General features: G+C 38.9%; 1 protein-coding gene across 3 annotated transcripts; it reads left to right on the plus strand.

The window, feature by feature from the left end:
- The first annotated feature begins 13,992 nt into the window (after nt 1-13,992).
- On the plus strand, nt 13,993-19,798 carry LOC148844157 (uncharacterized). Of its 3 annotated transcripts, XM_088958770.1 has the most exons (6): nt 13,993-14,222; nt 14,316-14,571; nt 14,754-15,387; nt 17,398-17,802; nt 18,034-18,233; nt 19,057-19,798. In XM_088958770.1, exons 3-6 carry the CDS (start codon nt 14,967-14,969, stop codon nt 19,297-19,299), a joined length of 1,269 nt encoding a protein of 422 aa, XP_088814896.1. In that variant the 5' UTR covers nt 13,993-14,222; nt 14,316-14,571; nt 14,754-14,966; the 3' UTR covers nt 19,300-19,798. The 3 variants fall into 3 exon arrangements, with proteins under 3 accessions (XP_088814896.1, XP_088814897.1, XP_088814898.1); XM_088958771.1 differs by having other exon boundaries at nt 13,993-14,622; XM_088958772.1 differs by lacking the exon at nt 13,993-14,222 and having other exon boundaries at nt 14,549-14,677.
- The last annotated feature ends 515 nt before the right edge of the window (nt 19,799-20,313 follow it).

Genomic DNA, 20,313 nt, shown 5'->3' on the forward strand with positions numbered 1-20,313 from the left:
CTCTTGCAATAAAAGGATCCACCTGATCAGTCTTGGTTTTGAGTTTTGCTTGGTAAGCAAGTGCCTTAATGCCGAGTGATCTGTGTGGACAACAACCTTGGATAATATCAGATATGAACGAAACTTATCAAGTGCAAATATTACTGCTAGCAGCTCCTTTTCTGTGGTGGTGTAATTGAGTTGGGGTCCAGTCAAGGTTCTGCTAGCATAGTAAATTGGCTGAAAATGTTTGTTCATTCTTTGTCCTAAAATAGCTCCTATAGCAAAATCACTCGCATCACACATTAATTCAAATGGGAGGGTCCAATCTGGTGCTACCATGATAGGTGCATGGATCAATTTGTCTTTCAAGAGGTTGAAAGCATGAAGGCATTCAGTTGAAAATTCAAAAGGCACTTCTTTCTGAAGCAAGGTAGATAATAGCTTGGAAATTTTTGAGAAATCTTTAATAAACCTTCTATAGAATCCGACATGTCCTAAGAAACTTCTCAAAGAACGAACAGATGTTGGGGTTGGCAATTTTTCAATTGCCTCCACCTTGGCCTTGTCGACTTCTATACCTCTTTGAGAGATCTTGTGTCCAAGCACTATGCCTTCTTGCACCATAAAATGACATTTCTCCCAATTCAACACAAGATGTGTTTCTTTACATCTAGTAAGCACCTGTTCCAGATTATTCAAACATGCATCAAACGAAGAGCCAAAAACTGAAAAATCATCCATGAAGATCTCAATAAATTTTTCAACCATATCAAAAAATATAGACATCATACATCGCTGAAAGGTTGTTGGGGCATTGCATAACCCAAAGGGCATCCTTCGGTATGCAAAGGTTCCATATGGGCAAGTAAAAGTGGTCTTTTCTTGATCTTCTGGTGCAATTGGTATCTGGTTATACCCTGAATATCCATCCAAGAAACAATAATACTCATGCCCGGCTAGCCTCTCCAACATTTGATCCATAAATGGGAGAGGGAAATGGTCCTTCCGGGTGGCTTCATTTAATTTTCTATAGTCAATACACACACGCCATCCGGTAACGGTTCTAATAGGGATGAGTTCATTTTTCTCATTTGGAACAACAGTCGTACCCCCTTTTTTGGGCACAACTTGCACAGGGCTTACCCAAGAACTATCAGAAATAGGATAAATGATCCCAGCATCTAACAACTTAATTATTTCAGCCTTTACTACTTCTTTCATGTTGGGGTTCAGGCACCTTTGGGGTTGAACGAAAGGCTTGCTGTCCTCTTCCATCAAAATTCTGTGAGTGCAGATTGATGGATTAATGCCTTTGATATCTTCTACCTTCCAAGCTATAGCATTTTTGTGTTCCCGCAACACTCTTAATAATTTTTCTCTTTGTAAGGGATTCAGCGCTGCGGAAATTATCACGGGGAGATCTGATGGTTCCTCAAGGAAAGCATACTCTAAATGGGATGGTAATTGCTTCAGTTCAAGGGTGGGGGGTTCTTGGGGTGATGGCTTACCTGATGGTCCAGGCAATTTGCCTAAGTTCTCTAATTTAAGAAACCCCTTTCCCTTGAATTGAGGCTTATCGTTCAGGTATGCTATCATGAGGTTTATTTTTTCATTTTCTCCCTCTTCAAGTTCTCCCTGCTGGATGCAGAGTTCAAGAGGATCAGTTATTCTACTTACCTGGAAGCATTCATCAATTGTCAATTCAATGGCATCAATCATAAAACAAGAATCATCACTAGAGGGTGCATGTTTCATAGCACCAGACATTTTAAAAATTATCTCATCTTGTATCCTAAGGCTGAGTTTTCCTTGTTGGACATCAATCATTGCTTTCCCGGTAGCCAGGAAAGGTCTCCCTAGGATAAGCGGGACCTCCACATCTTCTTGCATGTCTAACACAATGAAATCAACTGGAAAAATGAATTTGTCAACTTTAACTAACACATCTTCTATGATCCCCCTAGGATGTCTAATGGATCTATCAGCCAATTGTAATGCCACTCTAGTGGGTTGGGGTTCATTCATCCCCAATTTCTTGAAGATAGAATATGGCATTAAATTGATGCTAACTCCCAGGTCACATAAAGCCTTTTCAATTTTTAAACTGCCAATGGTACAAGGAATAGTGAAACTCCCTGGATCTTTGAGTTTCTGAGGCAACTTGTTCAGAAGGATAGCAGAACATTCCTCATTTAATGCAACTGTAGCCACATCTCCCAGTTTCCTTTCGTTTGCCAATAATTCCTTCAAAAACCTTGCATAGTGTGGCATCTGGGCTAAAGCATCAGCAAAAGGAATATTAATATGTAAACTTTTAAATATTTCAAGAAACTTACCAAATTCCTTCTCCAATTTTTGTTGCTTCAGCCTGTTAGGGAATGGAACTTGTGGTTGTTGGTGCATCCCTTGTTGTGCTTCTGGTTGTTCCGTCTTCTGTTGTCTGGTCCCAAGGCTTGTTTCTGCCTTGGGTTCAGCCCAATTCTTCTTTTCTACCTCAGGCAACTCTTTTCCACTTCTTAAGGTAATAGCTTGCACCTGCTCTCGTGGATTCACTTCAGTGTTGCTTGGAAGAGTTCCCGGCAGTCTGGAAGAGATTAATTGTGCCAATTGCCCCACTTGGTTTTCCAGGTTTTTGATTGAGGCTTCCTGGTTCTGGAACCTAGTTTCTGCACCTGCTATAAATTTTGTCATCAGTTCCTCCAAATTGGATTTTGGTTCAGGCTGATGATAAGTCTGGTGGAACGGCTTGGAAATATGCTGATTTGGCTAGGACTGGTTTGAATGTCCCCTCCATCCTGGATGAAAAGTATGGTGACTCTGGTAACCCTACTGTCTTGACGAATTGCTGACATAGTCAACTTGTTCAGTAGATGGTCTAAACTGATTGCCAACTTGGCAGTCTGTACTGATGTGGCCTCCCCCACACAATTCACAATTAAGAGGCTGCACATGCATGGCAGCTATCTGCATTTCATCTATTTTCTTACTGAGTGCTCCTATTTGTGCAGATAGTGCTGTACAAATGTCAACATTATGCAAGCCTTGCTGTTTCCTAGTTTGAGTTCTTTCCGAATGCCATTGATAGTTGTTGGCTGCCATCTCCTCAATAAGTGCATGGGCAACCTCAGGAGTTTTATTATTTATGGATCCTCCGGCTGCAGCATCTAATATGGTCTTATTTGAGTTAGTAAGACCATTATAGAAAGTCTGCACTTGCAGCCAAATGGGGAGGCCATGGTGAGGAACGTAGTGATATCATTCCTCATTTTAGCAGTTTTAGAAGGGGAAAAATATTTAGAGAGAAAACGGCTGGCCATTTCGTCCCATGTGGCTATAGATCCTGCCGGTAATGAGTTCAACCAAGCTTTGGCTTTATCCTTCAAAGAAAATGGGAATAACCTTAGCCGAATGGCATCATCACTTACCCCATTGTGTTTGAAGGTGTCACAGATTTCCAAGAAGTTAGCAATATGGGCATTCGGATCCTCATGGGCCATACCACAAAACTGAACCGTATTTTGTATCATTTGGATTATGGCCGGTTTAATTTCGAAGTTATTGGCAGCAATAGTTGGCCTGATAATGCTGGAGACAGTCCCGGTGAGGGTGGGCTTGGCATAATCCATCATAGTTCTTTGTTCAGCCATTTCTTGTGCTTCTTGTCTGACTTGCCTAGCAGCTCTCAAACGGACACGGAGAGTCCGTTCAATCTCCGGGTCGTAAAGGATCTCTTCCAGTTTAGGTCTGCTTGTCATAAACTGTTAAAGTCAAAGCAATAAAAATGCCAATATTCACAAAAGAAAATAAATAACTAATCCTATCACATTGAAAATGTAAAGTGAATTATTGGAATAAAAAAAAAACCTACATCCTATCATGAATAAATGAAGCCGATTATACTAAAAGCAAATTTAAACCAATCATCTTATTCAAGGTTCCTTTATCTACATCCATCGATTGCAACATCTGAATTCAGACCCAATTTAGTTGAGTTCAGATCTACAAGTCTTTGGTATTGTTAGTCCAGAGAAATTAACAAATAATAATTCAGATCTGAGCTGTATATCTCATACACACTCATTTGTATACACTACAATATACATCCATTGAGGTTGGAATCAAGTCTGTGATGCTTTAGGGCTGAAATCAGATCTGATCTGAAAAATAATTTAAAAGGATCTGAAATAAACTAAAACCAGTCCTGAGTTAGGCTTGGGTTAAGGATTTTAAGCTCTACAATTGAAGATCAAACCTGTATAGCTGATGCATATCAAACACTTGCTAAGACTTGAAAATTGGGTATGCAATGTTTGGTATTGCAAGCTATTCGGTCCATACAACTTTTGTAGAAATCTGAAATCAGGTCTGCTAACTGTTGCACTATAGCAGCCCTGCTACAGATCTGAATGCTAATAGAAAAATGGTGTGGAAGTGCCACTTTTGCATGAAATCTCTTGAGGCATAAAAAATTCTCAGATTAAATATACTTTTCTTCAACCAAATCAGCTCAGATAGATCGGAGTACAAGTTATTTAATACAGCAAAGTATGCCCTGTATCCTGCTCTGTTCACAACCCCAGTTCAGATCTAGGTGATTGCAGATCCGAATTTCTTCAACCATGACTATCCAATTGTTTTTGGGAGATAGCAGATTTTTTTGTAGGGTGTATTGGGGTGACGATAACCCCCAATTATCCTTTAAATTTACATCAGTTCAGGTCTGAGTTCAAGAGAACTCAGATCTGAACTGTTGCAGATCTGTTACAGTAGAACTCGGATCTGAACTCAGATCTGAGTTCTGATCTGAATCCTTGGTTTCCATCCTTTCGGTTATATGGTTCTTTCTCTCTCTTTTTTTTTTCACTATCTAAATATATATATTTTTTTCTTTTTGTAATGAAAGAAAAGAATAATAAAGGGCTGAGAACAGATTTTTTTTTTCTGAGTATTGCAGTTCTGCTATAGCAGAGTTCAGGTCTGAACTCAAGTCTGAGTTCGGATCTGAAATCTCAATTGCCTTACCTTCAGTTATTTCTACCAAATTGCCTTTGAGGAGTAGCAGAAGTGTCCTAGGGTAAATTGGGGTGGTTATGACACCCAATTCCCCTCAAAATTGCATCAGTTCAGGTCTGAGTTCAGAGGAACTCAGATCTGAACTGTTGCAAATCTGCTGTAGCAGAATTCAGATCTGAACTCAGATCTGAATTCTGATCCGAATTCTCAATTGCTCCTCTGGTTGTTCAAAAGATCTCCCTTTTTTTTTCATTATATATATATATATATATATATATATATATTTTGTAATGGAAAAAGAAATAAAATTCTGAAACACAAGCAATTCTTTTCGGCTGAGTCCTGCAGATCTGAAATCTGCTGATCTGAGTGCCAAATGCAACTCAGATCTGCAACACTCATGTTTATGTGAATTTTTTTCTTTTTTTTTTCTTTTTGAAGGAAACAACACCAAGATTGAATAGAAATCAAATATGTCTTTATTAAAATGAAACTGAAACCAGAAAAAGAAAGTAATCTACTTAAGAAAGAAGAAACATAACTACAGTAGTACAGCAGTTGCAGTCCAAGCTGAAATGAAAAAGTTAGCAAATTAACCCAACTATGAATGCAATGCTGAATGAGATCAGATTAAGAATGCTCAATGTTTCCTAATATTGCTTCTATAAATCCCCGGAAACGGCGCCAAAAACTTGATATGTGGCTCATTGTGACACTAGCAAGTGCACTAGCCGTTCAGGTAATAAAGTAGTGAGTGAAGTATCGTTCCCACGAGGATTTAGGAAACAATTACCAATACTAAATTGAGCACTTCTTATCTGATCAACAAATAAATCAAAACTCTAATGAAAGCTAAGAAATCCTAAATTAAAATCTATCTAAATCATTGGCCCAATTGCCTTCAAATCAGGTTAGAAGAGTAAGCAGTAAATGTCAATCTCAGAATTCAATAATCTATCAATTTGGATCATTCGAATAAATCATGATTGAGCCTTGGTTTGGTGAAACCCCAAGGTCATGAACAGCCTCTCTCAAGCGCATGTTCATCCTATGCATGAGTGACGGTTCTTCTATCTCTAGCAAGAATCTAATCCCCATGCATGCATTTCTTCAAACACTTCTAAGGCATCAATTCAAATCTGAATTGATCACCAACTGAATTGTGCAAGTTATCTCTAACCTTGCACTCAATTCAGTTCTTGAATAGTAGATCTAAATTCCTAGAGTCTCTCTCAAGCACTCTAGGAATTCCAAGCTGTAGATTAATTCGGCCAATCTGAAAATTGCAGATCTGAATTCTCTTTCAAGCAATTCAGATCTTGCAATATCAGATCTGAGAATTCAGATCTGAGTTTTGAAGGTTAGTTGGCCGAATTACTCTACAATAACACCCTTATTCAAGAAACTTCAAGTACAATTCATGACCATTTGAATGAATAAAAAAGAATTAGATTGCTGAACTGAAATTTTACAAGTTGAAATACATCAAGGAAGAATGGAAACAAGGAAAAAGAAGAAAGAAAATATAACAAAGAAACTGAATTCAAATCAAAAGAGAATGAAACTACAAATGATTTATTACAAAAGATCTTTGAATCACAAACCCTCAATTCGAACTCACCTTCTTCTTCTAGCTTGCTTGTCTTGAACTTCCTTCAGCCCTTCTTCTTCTTCTTCCTTGCGCCTAGCCTTCTTCTCTTCTCTTCTCTCAAGGTGGCCGAACCTCTAAGAGTGGGAGAGCCTTCCTCTCAAGCAATTGAACAACTCTCTCCCCTCCTAGAGGCCTCCTTATATAGTTTTTCAAGGGGGCTCTTGCCCCTTCTTGAAGTCTCTAGAATTGGGTGTATTACACCCCTCATGAACCTTCTAGAATGCTCCCTCCTTCTCTTCAAGAAACATCTAGGAGTTGCCGCCCCTAGCTCCCTTTGGGCTACAACTTAGCTTGCTTTTGAGCTCATGTGGGCTACACTCTAGGCTGTTATTTGGGCTAAAAATGGGCTGGGTCGAAATTTCCTTCTTGCTAGGCTTCTTCCCTTGGGTTTTCCAAAGAGTTAGCTTGCACTACTTGGGCCGAATGAAACTCCCTTGCTCTCATGGCTGGGTCGGACTGAACTTGATAAATTTTGGGCTTTCTTTTCTTGCTTTTGCCTTCTTTTTGTTGATTTGGCTCCCCCTGAAATCTTTCTTGCAATCAAGCTAAAATAGGGCAAAATCTAATTAAACCAGCATAAAATTTCATGCAAAAACCTCATAAAATATAGATAAATTGTAGGTTCATCACCCGGTCAAGTTCACCCTGGAGCTTCTGCACGGTTGACCTCTGAGCATGAGCATCGCCGGAGTGGATGTTGGTCTGGAGGGCCATGGCATGGATGACGGAGTTCACCTGCCAACAGGAGACTAAGGTCAGAAAAGAGAAAAGGAGAAAAAAGAAAGAAAGAAGAGAAAGGACACTTACCACCATGCAGTGGGCGGAGGCAAACCTGGCGAGCTCCTTGAGGTCCATCTCTCCCCAGCTAGCGACCTCATCGTGGCAAATCGCCCTTCAACTCTTTCATGCAGCCACGATGTAGTCATTGACACCCTCTCATTTCCCGGTAGGGAACTGCGGGAAAGGGAAGGGGTGGGATGGCCTAGACGAAGGAAACTGCCCTTGCGCCAGGAGCTCGGGCCCTTCTGCGCCACCTTCCGTGGTGACTCCCTCAAGTGGGACCGGTGGAACCTCAGGTGGTGGAGAAACGAAGACAGGGTCAGCAGACTCGAACTCAGCACCCCTAGAAGTGGAGGCTTGGTCAGGACGCAACCTCTTCGCCTTACGCTTCTGGTTGCTAGAAAGAAGACGGCGTGTGTCAACACCAGACATGATGACTGCCAAAAAAACCACAAGGTATTAGTCCAGTAAAAAAAAAATTTACAAGGCACTACGCAACCTAAAAGGCAACCTACTCGGGCTCAGACCGGCCTGCGCGAGCTTCTCCTTGGTCAAGTAGTCCGACCAATGGAAGCCAACTGCTGCCCAGGACTGCAGCGTTTTCCGAACTTCGGGGTCCAACTCAACCCCTGAATCCTGGATGGCAGCCCTCCAGTGAGTTGGGAAGGGCCACCCTTCGGGGTTGCGAACAACAAAATAGTCCCGCTTCCAGGCCGGGATCCTATTCGGCAGCTCGCATAAGAGCTTGAAGCTGCGGCGGGGAGAAAAATAGTAGGAACGCCTTTCTGGAGGCGCTCCGGGAGAAGCATTCTTGATGCAGAGGATGGTGGAGAGGACGTCAAGATTGAGGGGAAGACAGTACTCATAAAATAGAGAAATAGTCCCAACTACATTTTGAATGGAGTTGGGGTGAAGCTGGTCAATGGTGACGTTGAAATGGTTCAAAACCTCCACTATCAGAGGTTGCAAAGGAAGGCGCACGCCAGCCTCGAGCTGTTCCTGAAAGATCACTATCTCGTTGGGACCATGCTCCCAGGGAAAGTTACCAGAAAGGAGACTGTAGATGAGGTCTCCGGGAAGGTTAAAATTAAGAACTAAAGATCTAAGTCTCTCCATCGAGAAGTGGAAGCCGTCTCGCCAGAAGCCTTCCGAGCCTCCGGAGCCTGCCCCCAAGCTCTCCCTAAGCTCGAGGGGGCATCATTACGGATATCCAAACATATTAACAAGATGATAAGACTCACCAGAAGAGAAGAAACAGTGTGAACGGGAAAAGAGCTCGAGCAGCTAGATGGAGACGCGACCTCAGAATCCGAAGACAAGGAAAGTTAGCGTAAAAGAAAGTGAGGTCTGGGGCCTTCCTATTTATAGCTATTGTTCCCTCAAATCGACGGCACGGACTAAGACAGATCTGACGGTTCGCAGTCAAGCTGACCACACGTCTTCTGAAACCGAAATGTGATTGGCTGCACATCTCCCATGATTGAGGTAATGACGGTTGCACGACATCCGGAGTTAAGAGCCGCTTTGGCGCATTTCTTGGCATTCGAAAAGTTAGAAATCCCTGACTCCGCGCGCACATTTAATGCGAGCAGTCAATCAATTTTGAACTTTAGTCAAATCCACCCGTCACACTTCATGAACTCCTCACGCTAAGGTAACACTCTTAGCCCGAGGAGTGGGGGGCAATTGATGGAGGGTGATTTGACCCGACCCCTTGGGACAGTGACACATGGACATGACTCAGCATAAGTAACAGCTCAGCGTCACAGCCTGACCACGACTAAGTAACGGGCCCGCAAGACAGCTCGCTACGTCATAACTCGCTACAGGGGGAGTCTGCTACAGCGCGAGCTCAAGGACCCCCGATGTACTGAAAGGGAATACTCCAAGACAAGTCTATCCCAGCTCGCTCCAATACTTAGGTAGAAAAACTGCCTAAGGGGCCATTTCAAGAGGAATCACCTCGCAGTACCCTTAGGAGCTCGCTACAAGGTAGCTCGCGACAAGATAGCTCGCTACTAAGCGACACGATGTTTTCAGGAAGCTTCTATCTGACAAGACCGTACCTGTCAGACTGCTTCACATCTCCTGACCGACGGCGCAGTCCCTGCCAGCCCAACAATTCTGCGCCCACGTCTCTTGACAGGTGGTGGTGTGTCTGTCCTTCCGGGACGTGTCACTCACCTGATTGGGTAGTACACTGCAACGGTTACCTGCGCAGCCCTGGCAGGTAACTGCGACAGAGGTCCAGTGGCGGTTACGCCCGATTTGACAAGAACGCTCATATATAAGAGCCCCTAGTTGAAGGGAAGGACTCTCTCTCGAATATCTGATACCTTATCTCAAATATCTCGAACTTCCTCTCGAGCTAACTCAGTGATCTAGCGCGACCTACACTCTTAGCCTTTTTTGCACTCTTTACTGTTTTCTCCAGCGTTCTAACTTAAGCATTAGAGTATTCTCACCGGGCAAGTCCCCCGGGAATCCTTCACCGTCTTCTTCTCAGGTACCGTCCGTCGCTAGCGAGGAGCCAGTCAGCTGCCAATTAGGAGTGCCCAGAATGCGCAGCATCAAGATCAATGCCGGCTCAAAAACCATGACCCAAATAATTGAATCATTGACCCATTATCCTGAACAAAAGTGCTTCAATCTCGGGACCAGGTTTTAAAACATTTCACCGTATAGAAGGTATGTGGAATTTAGAAATGCTATTGCTCTTATATTGTATCCAATCAATTAAGGTGGTATTTAATAGCATTGCCTTTTTCTTGGAAAAATGCTGCCCAATGAGAGTCACAAATAAGAATTTTTTGCAATAGGGAATCCTTCAATTTTCCCTATAGAATGCGCCCCAAAAATGCCCCACATGCACATCTTAGTGTGCATTGAGAACACCTCCCATACTTGTCAAGGGGAGATATTCCCAATACACATTTGGGATGCACTGTGAGACGTTTTTGGGTGCATTCTGTGGGGGGCAGATATGACTTCCTCTATTTGGTTGATTTTTTTTACCGTTTTATAGGAAAATGTTTTTTAACTTTTTGCCTCAATTTTTGTGAGAGTAGATTTTTAAAATAAAATAAAAAGTTATTTTGGGTATTCTTTGTGAAGAAAACAGTTTTTTCATGGGAAATTTATAATTTATTCCTCTAACAAATTTTTAATTGTTATGTATTATCCCAAACCTCACCTATGCTATCTTACTCTCAAAAACTTTATATTAGGTGTTTTCATACATGAGTAGCACCCATGTGCCTTAAAACAAGAATAAACACTAATAAAATATTATTTTATGATTTTGTACAAATTTATTTGTTTTTCCAAAATCTAAAAAAAATGGCATTGTTATCAAACAACCCCTAAAAATTTTTGTCTCTATTCTTTAAAGTTAAAACACCAGGATAATTAATTGAAAAGAAAGGCAAATATTAGTATGAGATATGGTCAATCCCACCAATCTAGCTGTAAACCTGTAACCTACTGTTCTTTGCTAACTAATGATATATTTTTACTTGAAAAGGGTAAATAGCTAAAACATCCCCTGAAATTTTTTACAGATACTGAAATCTCTCTTGAAGTTTGCTAATTTTAATCACCTTCTGAACTTTTTGACAAAGTTGCAAGTAGACCCCTTTATTAGAATCTTCTAATAAGAGAGATGAAAATGTCTAAAATACTCATGAAATTACTATTGAGACTGGTTTCTATGAAAAAACAATATAAATTTTGTAAATAATAAAAAATAAAGAATTTAAAATTATAGCTTTAAACTTGAGTGATTGATATGAAGGGAAATTTTGAAAAATAAATCAATTTTAGAAAAAAAAAAGGTTTTTAGGATTTCGGGTAGCAATTCATATTAATAGAAAATTTGAAAAATAAACATTTTGGTCAAAAGTAACTCCATGTGCATTTTGGATATTTTCATGTCTATTTTTTGAGGATTCTAACAAACGAGATGTATGGATGTTTGACATTTTTATGTCTATTTTTAGAGAATTCTAATAAAAAGGATCTATTTGCAATTGTATCAATAAGTTCAAAAGAGGTAATTGCAATTACCAAATTGTAAGGAAAGTTTCAGCAACAATTAGAAATTTAATGGGAGATTTAAGCAATGTACCCTAAAATACAGTTGGTGCATTTCTTTGGACCGTACAACCCATCCAAATCAAATTCAATTCGCATGATCCAACCCATATTCAGTCAATAAATCCCCCATGGGTTGCGCCTGATAGAATATCACAACCGTGTATTCAGAACATCTCCCATTGACAATTTTGTGAGATGTTCCTAATGCATGTTGAGATGTGAACATGGGCCGCCCTTTGCGGGGAGCATATGTGATATCCCTAGTCTATACTATATAAAAGTGGGAATGCATAGTGGAAGTTTTGTTGGATAGGTAATAAAGTTGATCAGCTTATATAGTCATTAGGTAATAAAATTTTTAAAATAAAAATAAATATAAAAAATTATAAAATATAGAAAAAATTACACATTTATGATATTTTATTAGTGAAACAAAAAAGTGTAATAAATAAGAATATTTTTTATTGATAATGAAAATTAAATATAGAATTCATAATTGAGCAAAAATGAAATTATTTTACTATTTGGCTAAGATCAATAGTTCGACTTTTGGGTCAAAATTGTGAGTGTTGAATGTCATAAATAAATAAATATTAATAAAATATAAAAGTACAAAATGAAAAAAAAAATGAATACATTTTTGCAAAAGAACATTAGGCAGATGTATAATATCATATAATTATCATATTAAACAAGAAGTAAGTGTGACAACATAATTATTTTTACACAGAAATACAAAAAGAATTATAGAAAAAATTGAACACATCTATAATTCTATGTTTACACTATTATTAAAAATATGAATGAGATTATGAAACGTTCTTTTTACTAAAATACTCAATTTGAATTTAGTTCATATTTAATTGTAATGTTTAAATTGTAAATTGAACTACTAGGGGTGTCACTTGGATTGGATTTGGTCTAATCCGATCTAGTCCAATGTGAGTCAATTACAAATGGACTAGATCTAATCCAATCCAATAAATATTTTGGACCAGTCCAATTCAATGTTTGGACCATCCAATATGTTCAAATTCGTTTTAGTTTAGATTGGTTTCAACTCAAACCTAATCCATTGACCCCCTATATTCTTATCTTATATCAATGGACCAGATGTTGGCTTAATCCAACCTAATCCAATATGAATTTATTATGGACGAACTGGGTCTGATCCAATCTAATAAATATTTTGGACCATATTGGTCCAATCCAGTATGTCTTGTTGGTCCATCCAATTCGTCCAAATTAATTTGCCTCTATGGCCAAATCCGGTCCATTGACACTCTTACTACTACTTTTTCACTATTCGGGTAATACCTTAGTTTGCCAAAGCTTCCATGTGATTTTCTTCTGTGGCCAGTGACTTCGGATCACGTCGACACACGTCAGCACAATTGCATCACAAAGAGGCCTCATGAGGAAGTAGAGTCTTGCACGGACAAGGAGACACAACCCACTAGGGAGAGTAGAACCTACTAAGAACCTCGGTGGGTGACCTCATCCAAACAACCCTGCATACCTCATCCGACTACAACACAGGTATTCGGTCAATATAAAGGAAATCTCCCTCTCAAGGTAAGCTCTTTGGGATCTAGCACCCATTACATCATTACTCTCTTCGGCTTGGACCAGTTCTCTATTTGCTCAGCCCAACTGATCTCTTTCTTCATTACTGACTTGAGCATCGAAATGCCTACCTAAGAATAAATTCCTCAGGCCTTTGATTCTCTCTGTGCTTGTAGACTACAGCGCCACATGGCCTTTTCCTTACACCTTGACCTTGTCAAATTGGTAAGACTATCTACTACATATTTGACTCGGCACACTTTGGATCCAACAACATCACTCACCTCATTTATTTATCTCTATTTAAATCTTATATTTATTTAATAAATAAAAAAATACACAAAAAAAACATTATAAAAAGAAAAATCTAACCGGATAAAACTATCAATAATAATTAAAGCTTCACAACTCGATTTAATGATATTTATGATATTTAAATTAAATTTTTTATATAAATAGATTTAGATTTTGCCATCTTTGTCCTGATAATAAAAATATAAAATATAAAAACAAAAACAAAATACATATGCATAATTTTTTATACATTATTAGTATCATTATGATTAAAAGCGATTAACACAGGGACTTGTCAGTCATTTACACCTCATTAAAGAATTTTTTTGTAATTTAGGTTCACTGAAACATGTTCCGTGTTTCTGTTTGAGGAGCGAGTCTGACAATATTCTCTCTGCAACTCTGTACGTCCCGCCTATTTTTTCTAGTCTTTCGACCTTTTCGGTTTCAAATCCAACGCGAGAGAGCGAGCGATAAAGAGATAGAAGAACGAGATTCATCAAACAACCATTGGAATTATTAAAAAAAAAAAAGAAACCACAAAAAGTCTTCTTTTTCGAAAAAAATGGAAATTTCGAATTTATTAGCACTCACCACCTCCTCCTGTGCTTGTCTTAATCCATTTTTAAAAGGGATTTGTCTCATCTTTGATCCTAGGGTTTCTGAGATTTCTCGGGTTTCAGAAATCTCGACCGCCTTACGTGGTGAAGGTTTTCTTAATTTCTTCCGGTTTTTTCCAGCATTCCAAGATTCTTGTTGGAGACAATGACGGTTCTCTGAAACTGCTTATTAGTTTATTAGCTAATCGTCTGTGCTTTTGGGGCTTTTCTTAAGATTTAAGGTACTTCGGAAATGTGGTCTGGAGCTTTTCCAGTTGTTTAGAAAGTTTGAGAGATGGTGCTTTATGAGTAATGAAGGCCTGCATATCTTATAGGACTTGAAGCGTGCACTTGAATGCTGTTTTAAGGTGCACGAGGCGCGACTTCATTCAAAGCTTTGCAGTGTTTCAGAAATCTTGATGTTGGCGGGAAATGTACGTGGAGCTTTCTGTTGGTCGAGACAGAAACGGGGCTACAGCTGTCGCTTTTCAATGGGAATCTCGTGCTAAGTGTTTTGAGCTTGCTTAGATTTCATACATTGTGCCGACGGGAGTTGCAGGAGATTTCTAAAGAAGGAAGCCGGATCCAGAGGTGTTTTAAGCAGTTTTGAGAGCTCTCTTGGTTCAGAAATACGAAATTCTTGTAGAGTTTTTTTTTTTTTTTTATTTGTGAAAATGGTGGATTTGCTGCTTTCAGGGTCTCTGTTGCTTTCTTTTCTTGCTAGTATCTCAGCTTTATAGTTTATTCTTACGTGATCCCCTTTTCATTTTCAGGAAAAAGTATTCTCATTATTCTTCGAACGAGGAAGTTCTGTTTCTGTAAAGGGAACTTTTTTCTGCTGTGAATCTAGAGTTGAAGTACTGTTCTAGATCCAAGTTGTGCTTCAGGAGGAAGAAACCGATCTTTGAAACGCTTTGAGCAAAAAAGAATCTGGGTTGATTAGTTTTTGAAGTGGAAAAGTTTGTTTGCAAAGATCAGAAAGTCAGATGGATTTCTTTAAGGTGAAAAAGTTCAGGAAAGCTCATAAGCCTGATCCGGAGAAAGATCAGGAAGATAAGCCGGTGCCCCCACCAGAGGAAATGAAGACTGAGAATGGAGATGACTTGACTAAATCGTCGAAGGCTGATCCTGCAGCCGAAGCTGAGGATGATGATGACGATGATTTTATAACTAAGGAGGTGAAGAGGCGGCTGAAAGAGCTGAGAAGGAACAGTTTCATGGTGTTGATACCTGAGGAGTCATGCGCTGAAGAAGAGGAAGAGGAGGAGGAAACAAGCTCAAGTGAGTGGAAGGAACCGGAAGTGGAAAATGGTCGCCCATGGTGTCGGTTTGATACGGTTTATGACAAGTACTGTGAGAGAATGCTGTTCTTTGATCGAATGAGTGCTCAGAAACTGCATGAAGCAGGTAAACTGTTTTTTTTTTTTTTTTTTTTCTCGGGTTTAATCACATTTCTTATTTCTTTCTTTTTCATCCATTATTTTTGCCCAAGGATAACATGATCCACATCATCTTTGTATGGCACCTTGGTTTCAACATATCAAACTTTCAAGAGTTGTAGATGTTAATTATGCAACGGTTGACGTTTAAAGTTGATGTTTAAAATCGATCAAGTACTTCAATCTGAAGAACCTTTCATTGGTTAATCACCTTGTTCAAGATTTGTTTAAGGGGCTATTTAGGATCTGCTCTTGGAAGATTATATACTGTGGTTGATTCGGCACTTGAAGTACTCAACTGGTATCTATTTTTTAAATTTGATTGGGTACTACAATGATTCTTTTCCCTACCAAATAAGTTCTTAGTTTACTAGTTGTTGAGCACTTGTTGAATCTGAATAAAGTTGGGTTCCTATATTGTCTTAAGTTCACTTTGTAGTTTCCTCTGCCCTTGGATTTTTGCATCCTGTAACATGCCACTCTTGCATTTGGATGAGTTTCAATTTTGAATTCCTAAGATGGGCATCGTCAATTTTTATGTTTAATGGCCCAAGTTGAATATTCTTAATTCTCCAATTGCGAGATGAAATTCTATCCACTTAAATGGTTTATTTGGATCTGAATATGGGCAATTTCTTTCTTTATGCAATAGTTTCAATTAATTTTTTTGAACTCTTTTGTCTTTGAATCCTTATTTAAGTCTTTAATTCTCTTGCATGCCTTGTAAGTTCAGCCATTTGGGTGAAAAATTATAGACTGACGGAAATGCAGGATGATTAGAAATCAATAGTTAACAGGTTATGTGGTTGCTATGCTCTTCCCAGTGAAGGTACTTGCTGGGAGATGCTAAGGGCCTATGACTGCGTGCAATGGCATAATTTCCCATGGCAAGGATAGGTTCAGTTTTCAACCCAGTGATCACTTTTCACATTCAGTTATCACAACTACTTATTCATCTTGTTCTCCATTGATGTAAGAAGGATATATGTTGAAAATGTTCTGTGTTAAATTCATAAAAGTGGGTGGTCGCTGTGATCTTACCCAGCTAATCCCTTTTGTGGTAAATATCTTAAGTTGTACTTCCAGATGCAATCTGCAGGAGGCTGAATTTTACCAGTTTTGGGGACTGCTTATATGCATGGTCCACCGGATGGAACATTATGATGCATGTATATGTTATCAATTGATGATGCATCAAAATAACCATCGTACTTTGCCAGGGACATACTCTTAATCTCTTATAATAGGGCATTTGGACAATGGAGCTACAATTGGGTACAAGTGGCTTGTTTGAGTGTTCAGAAATATTAGTGTATGATCTTGCAAGTGGTTTTGGGCATTAGGATCCAATTGTGTATCCTCAAGTAACAAATATCAATCAACATCTGAAGCAATGTCTGCCCTATTACACATTCATTACATTTTCTAGTAATGCTGGCAATGTGCCATTTTTGGTGTTTGCACTTTTGTCCAGTTGCTTCATATTCTTGATGAATTGACAGGAAAAAAAAAGTTGTTTCAAGTAGTTCAGTTAATCCAAGTCATATTGGTCAATTGCAGCTTTTGTATGATCCGTAGTCCAAAATCATACTTATCTGCTAAGGACTAAACAATCATGTTTGTCTGGCATTCTATCTTTTCATTCAAAATCCAAATATTTGTATTGATAAAGCAAGTGCTTCAACACTGCAGACAACCAGTTTTTAGCCTGTTGACAAGATAATCAGAATGAATTTGTAAGCAGGTAAAATAAATACTGAATAAAAACATTTTCTTGTTTCATCGATTTGCAGTTGATTCTGTAAATTCAGTTTACCTCCCAGCTTCTCTATGTGCTTCTAATCTGAAGCATATTTAGATTCCTTGTATTCAGACAATCTTTCTGAGCAGTCTCATTTTCCCTGTTAAGTAGAGTTCTTTGGAAACTGAAAATTCAGTTTTTGAACCCTATTGGCAACTCAGGCTTATTGCATCTCAGGATCCCAACTTCCAAGTACTCCATCACCAAGATCTACACCTAGGAAGCTGGCATCTGCCCTTCGCAATCTTTCTTTCAAAAAGCGGGAAGAACCACAAGGTGATAGTGATCACCTACAGCAGAAGCAGGAGGATCCACTCCAAGATCTTGAAACAGCATATGTGGCACAAATATGTTTAACTTGGGAGGCCCTTCACTGCCAATACACCCAGTTGAGCCAGAAAGTCTCATCCCAACCTGAAAGCTCCACCAGCTACACCCATGCTGCTCAGCAGTTTCAGCAATTTCAGGTTTTGTTACAAAGATACATTGAGAATGAGCCCTTTGACCAGGGGAACAGGGTCGAAATATATATTCGAACAAGAAATTCCTTGCCTAAGCTGCTTCAGGTTCCAAGTATTCAAGGTAAATATCATTGCAGATGGATTCATAAACTAGCTTGGTTAGCCTTCTATATGAAATGCTGAACCCACCATTTAGCTGCCCTTGGATTATCTATTCAATCCAGGCTTACCTACTTGAAAGAGAATGGGGTGTGTGTGTGCGTGGTTGGTTGGTTGGAAGATGTTATTAAGAAAACAAAGTGGATTTGTATACTATTGTAAATTGATTTCCCTAAGGATGTTTTTTTCCCAGTTCTGGACCAGAAAGAATTTGAAGAAGAATCAGATTTGCCCGTCCTTGCCTCTGACCTAATTAGGATAATTGAGGACTCAATCCTGACCTTCCGCCTTTTCCTGAAGATGGACAAGAAGAAATCAAGCGCTCTTAGTCTATTTGGAGGCCAAAACCAGATAGAAAGCCCACTTCATCAGATTAAATCTTCTCTTGAAAAGGTAAATCTTTTCCTTTGCTCAACTCTGATACATAACCTACTGACTAATATTGGCCATTCCCACATAGACAAGGCAGCGTTTTTGATGATGATGATGATAATAGCTGCCTAGCTGGCATCCCTGTCCTTTATTTTAGAATAAAGTAACTTGATTCTATTATAGTCGTATAATGCTTCCAGCTATCTGGATCATTGTTTCTTGGTGGAACTTCTTGTGTTGGTTTCTTATCAATGTACTTGTCTCTATTCTTTAGCTTCGATTACAATCTCTTGTTGCATAACAGGACTTTTAAGTTCAAAAAAAGGAAATCTTTTATATATCCCTACATAGACTGGACAAAGTGAACAGTGATTATGGTAAACTGAAGTTTTATTTTCAGTATGGTTGAAGGAAAGCTTGTAAACCTGATTGATGCCATGAGAGTTCAACTGTATCAGAAAATCATGGTATGGGAACTCAATTCACATTGTAGTTTGAATAATAAGCTGGTAAAACTTGTAAACGTGTTCCACTAAAATATCAAAAAGAATATATAGTACAAAGAGATCCAGCATAACCCACCACATGATGACAACTTTCCCTATGAGCCAGAAATAGGGATGTGAATAGGATGAGTTAGTCATATAAGTCTGAAGAACATTAAGGAGTCCTTTTGGGGATTCAAATCTTTTGTTCCATGTGATAGATCTTAATGCATACATCGATTTATTGTTATTTTTTATTGATGTAGATCTTTACTGCTATGCATACGAATTGTTGAGGAAGAGTATATAACCTGATTTCTAGAAACTGATTCACGTTTCAACCAACCTTTGGACTGCAGAAAGAAACTAAACTGAAGGACATTCGTAAAAAGAAGGGGTTGAAAAAGAAATCTTGGCCTGCAACATTTGAGGAAATTGAACTATTTTTCAGCCTCATCGATGTTAAAGTCATATCGAGGGTTCTTAGAATGGTAAGGATAAGCAAAGAGCAGTTATTTTGGTGTGAAGAAAAGATGAACAAGCTTGATTTATCAGGGGGTAAGTTGCAGAGAGATGGGTCTCCCCTGCTGTTTCCATGTTAATGATCATGGTCTACCATCTTGCAACAAAAAGTTTGAGCTCCTGCTCTCAAAATCATATATTTACTATATGTTTGATCTATACATATAGATAAATATGTTACATATTGCTTCATGTATTTATTTGTGAGTCTGTAGATACCAGTAAACCAGACATACCATGGCAATATGGGATCTCTATGGGATGCCATCTTTATTTTGTATCCCTCGCCCAAATTCTCGGGCCAAACCCTTGTTCCCAATATTGTTCCCATTTGTCCCCAATAATGATGATTACAATTTATATTTTAGAAAAAAAAATGTGGTAATCTTTGTAGAATCCATGTTTTTATTATATAGAAGAGTGAACTTAGGGCAGTAGCAAGTTGATAATGTTGATATTTGGCTATTTACACACCACACACCAACACTGCTCTTGTTATCATGGACCAAGTCATTCCAATTCCTGTATTAAAAGCAACTTGGAAGATTTAGTGATATATTTCCAATGGATTCAACGGTCTATGTTTTATCTCCCGTCTTTTGGTAGCTTAGGAGTCTGTTCTGTGGACCCGTGGATTCACTGGATGCATGAACTCGCTATCGCTAAAAAGAGCTGATCACGTTGGTTTGGCTATTAAAGGACTTTTGGCCGTTAACCAAAGTGGCCGGTTGAATTGGACACAAAATGTTGAATCCACATTTTGTTTTTCTCTCCCACGGAACCCTACCCCATAAGCATGGGCGAGCTCAATCCACACCAGTGTCAGTCAAATCGGAAGCCATTGGCAGCGAGAGGGGTTTTAATCTGTCCGTAAGTTTTCTGGCCACCAATTTTCCTCCTATTCTTCTTTTTCTTCTTCACAATCTGGAAGGTGTCATAGGAACCAGCTGGTCTTAAATTGCCACCACGTTGTTTCCTTGTCATTGGTTATTCAATCCCACGAACTGCTTATTGAACATTGTTAAATTAAAAGTCGACTCATTGAAGAGATGATGCATACTATAAAATCATATTTATTCATTTTCTTTTCTTAC

The sequence above is a fragment of the Nelumbo lutea genome, chromosome 8 (assembly GCF_056320005.1).
Source record: "Nelumbo lutea isolate HS-2025 chromosome 8, American lotus-T2T, whole genome shotgun sequence".
In the NCBI taxonomy this organism is placed as follows: domain Eukaryota; kingdom Viridiplantae; phylum Streptophyta; class Magnoliopsida; order Proteales; family Nelumbonaceae; genus Nelumbo; species Nelumbo lutea.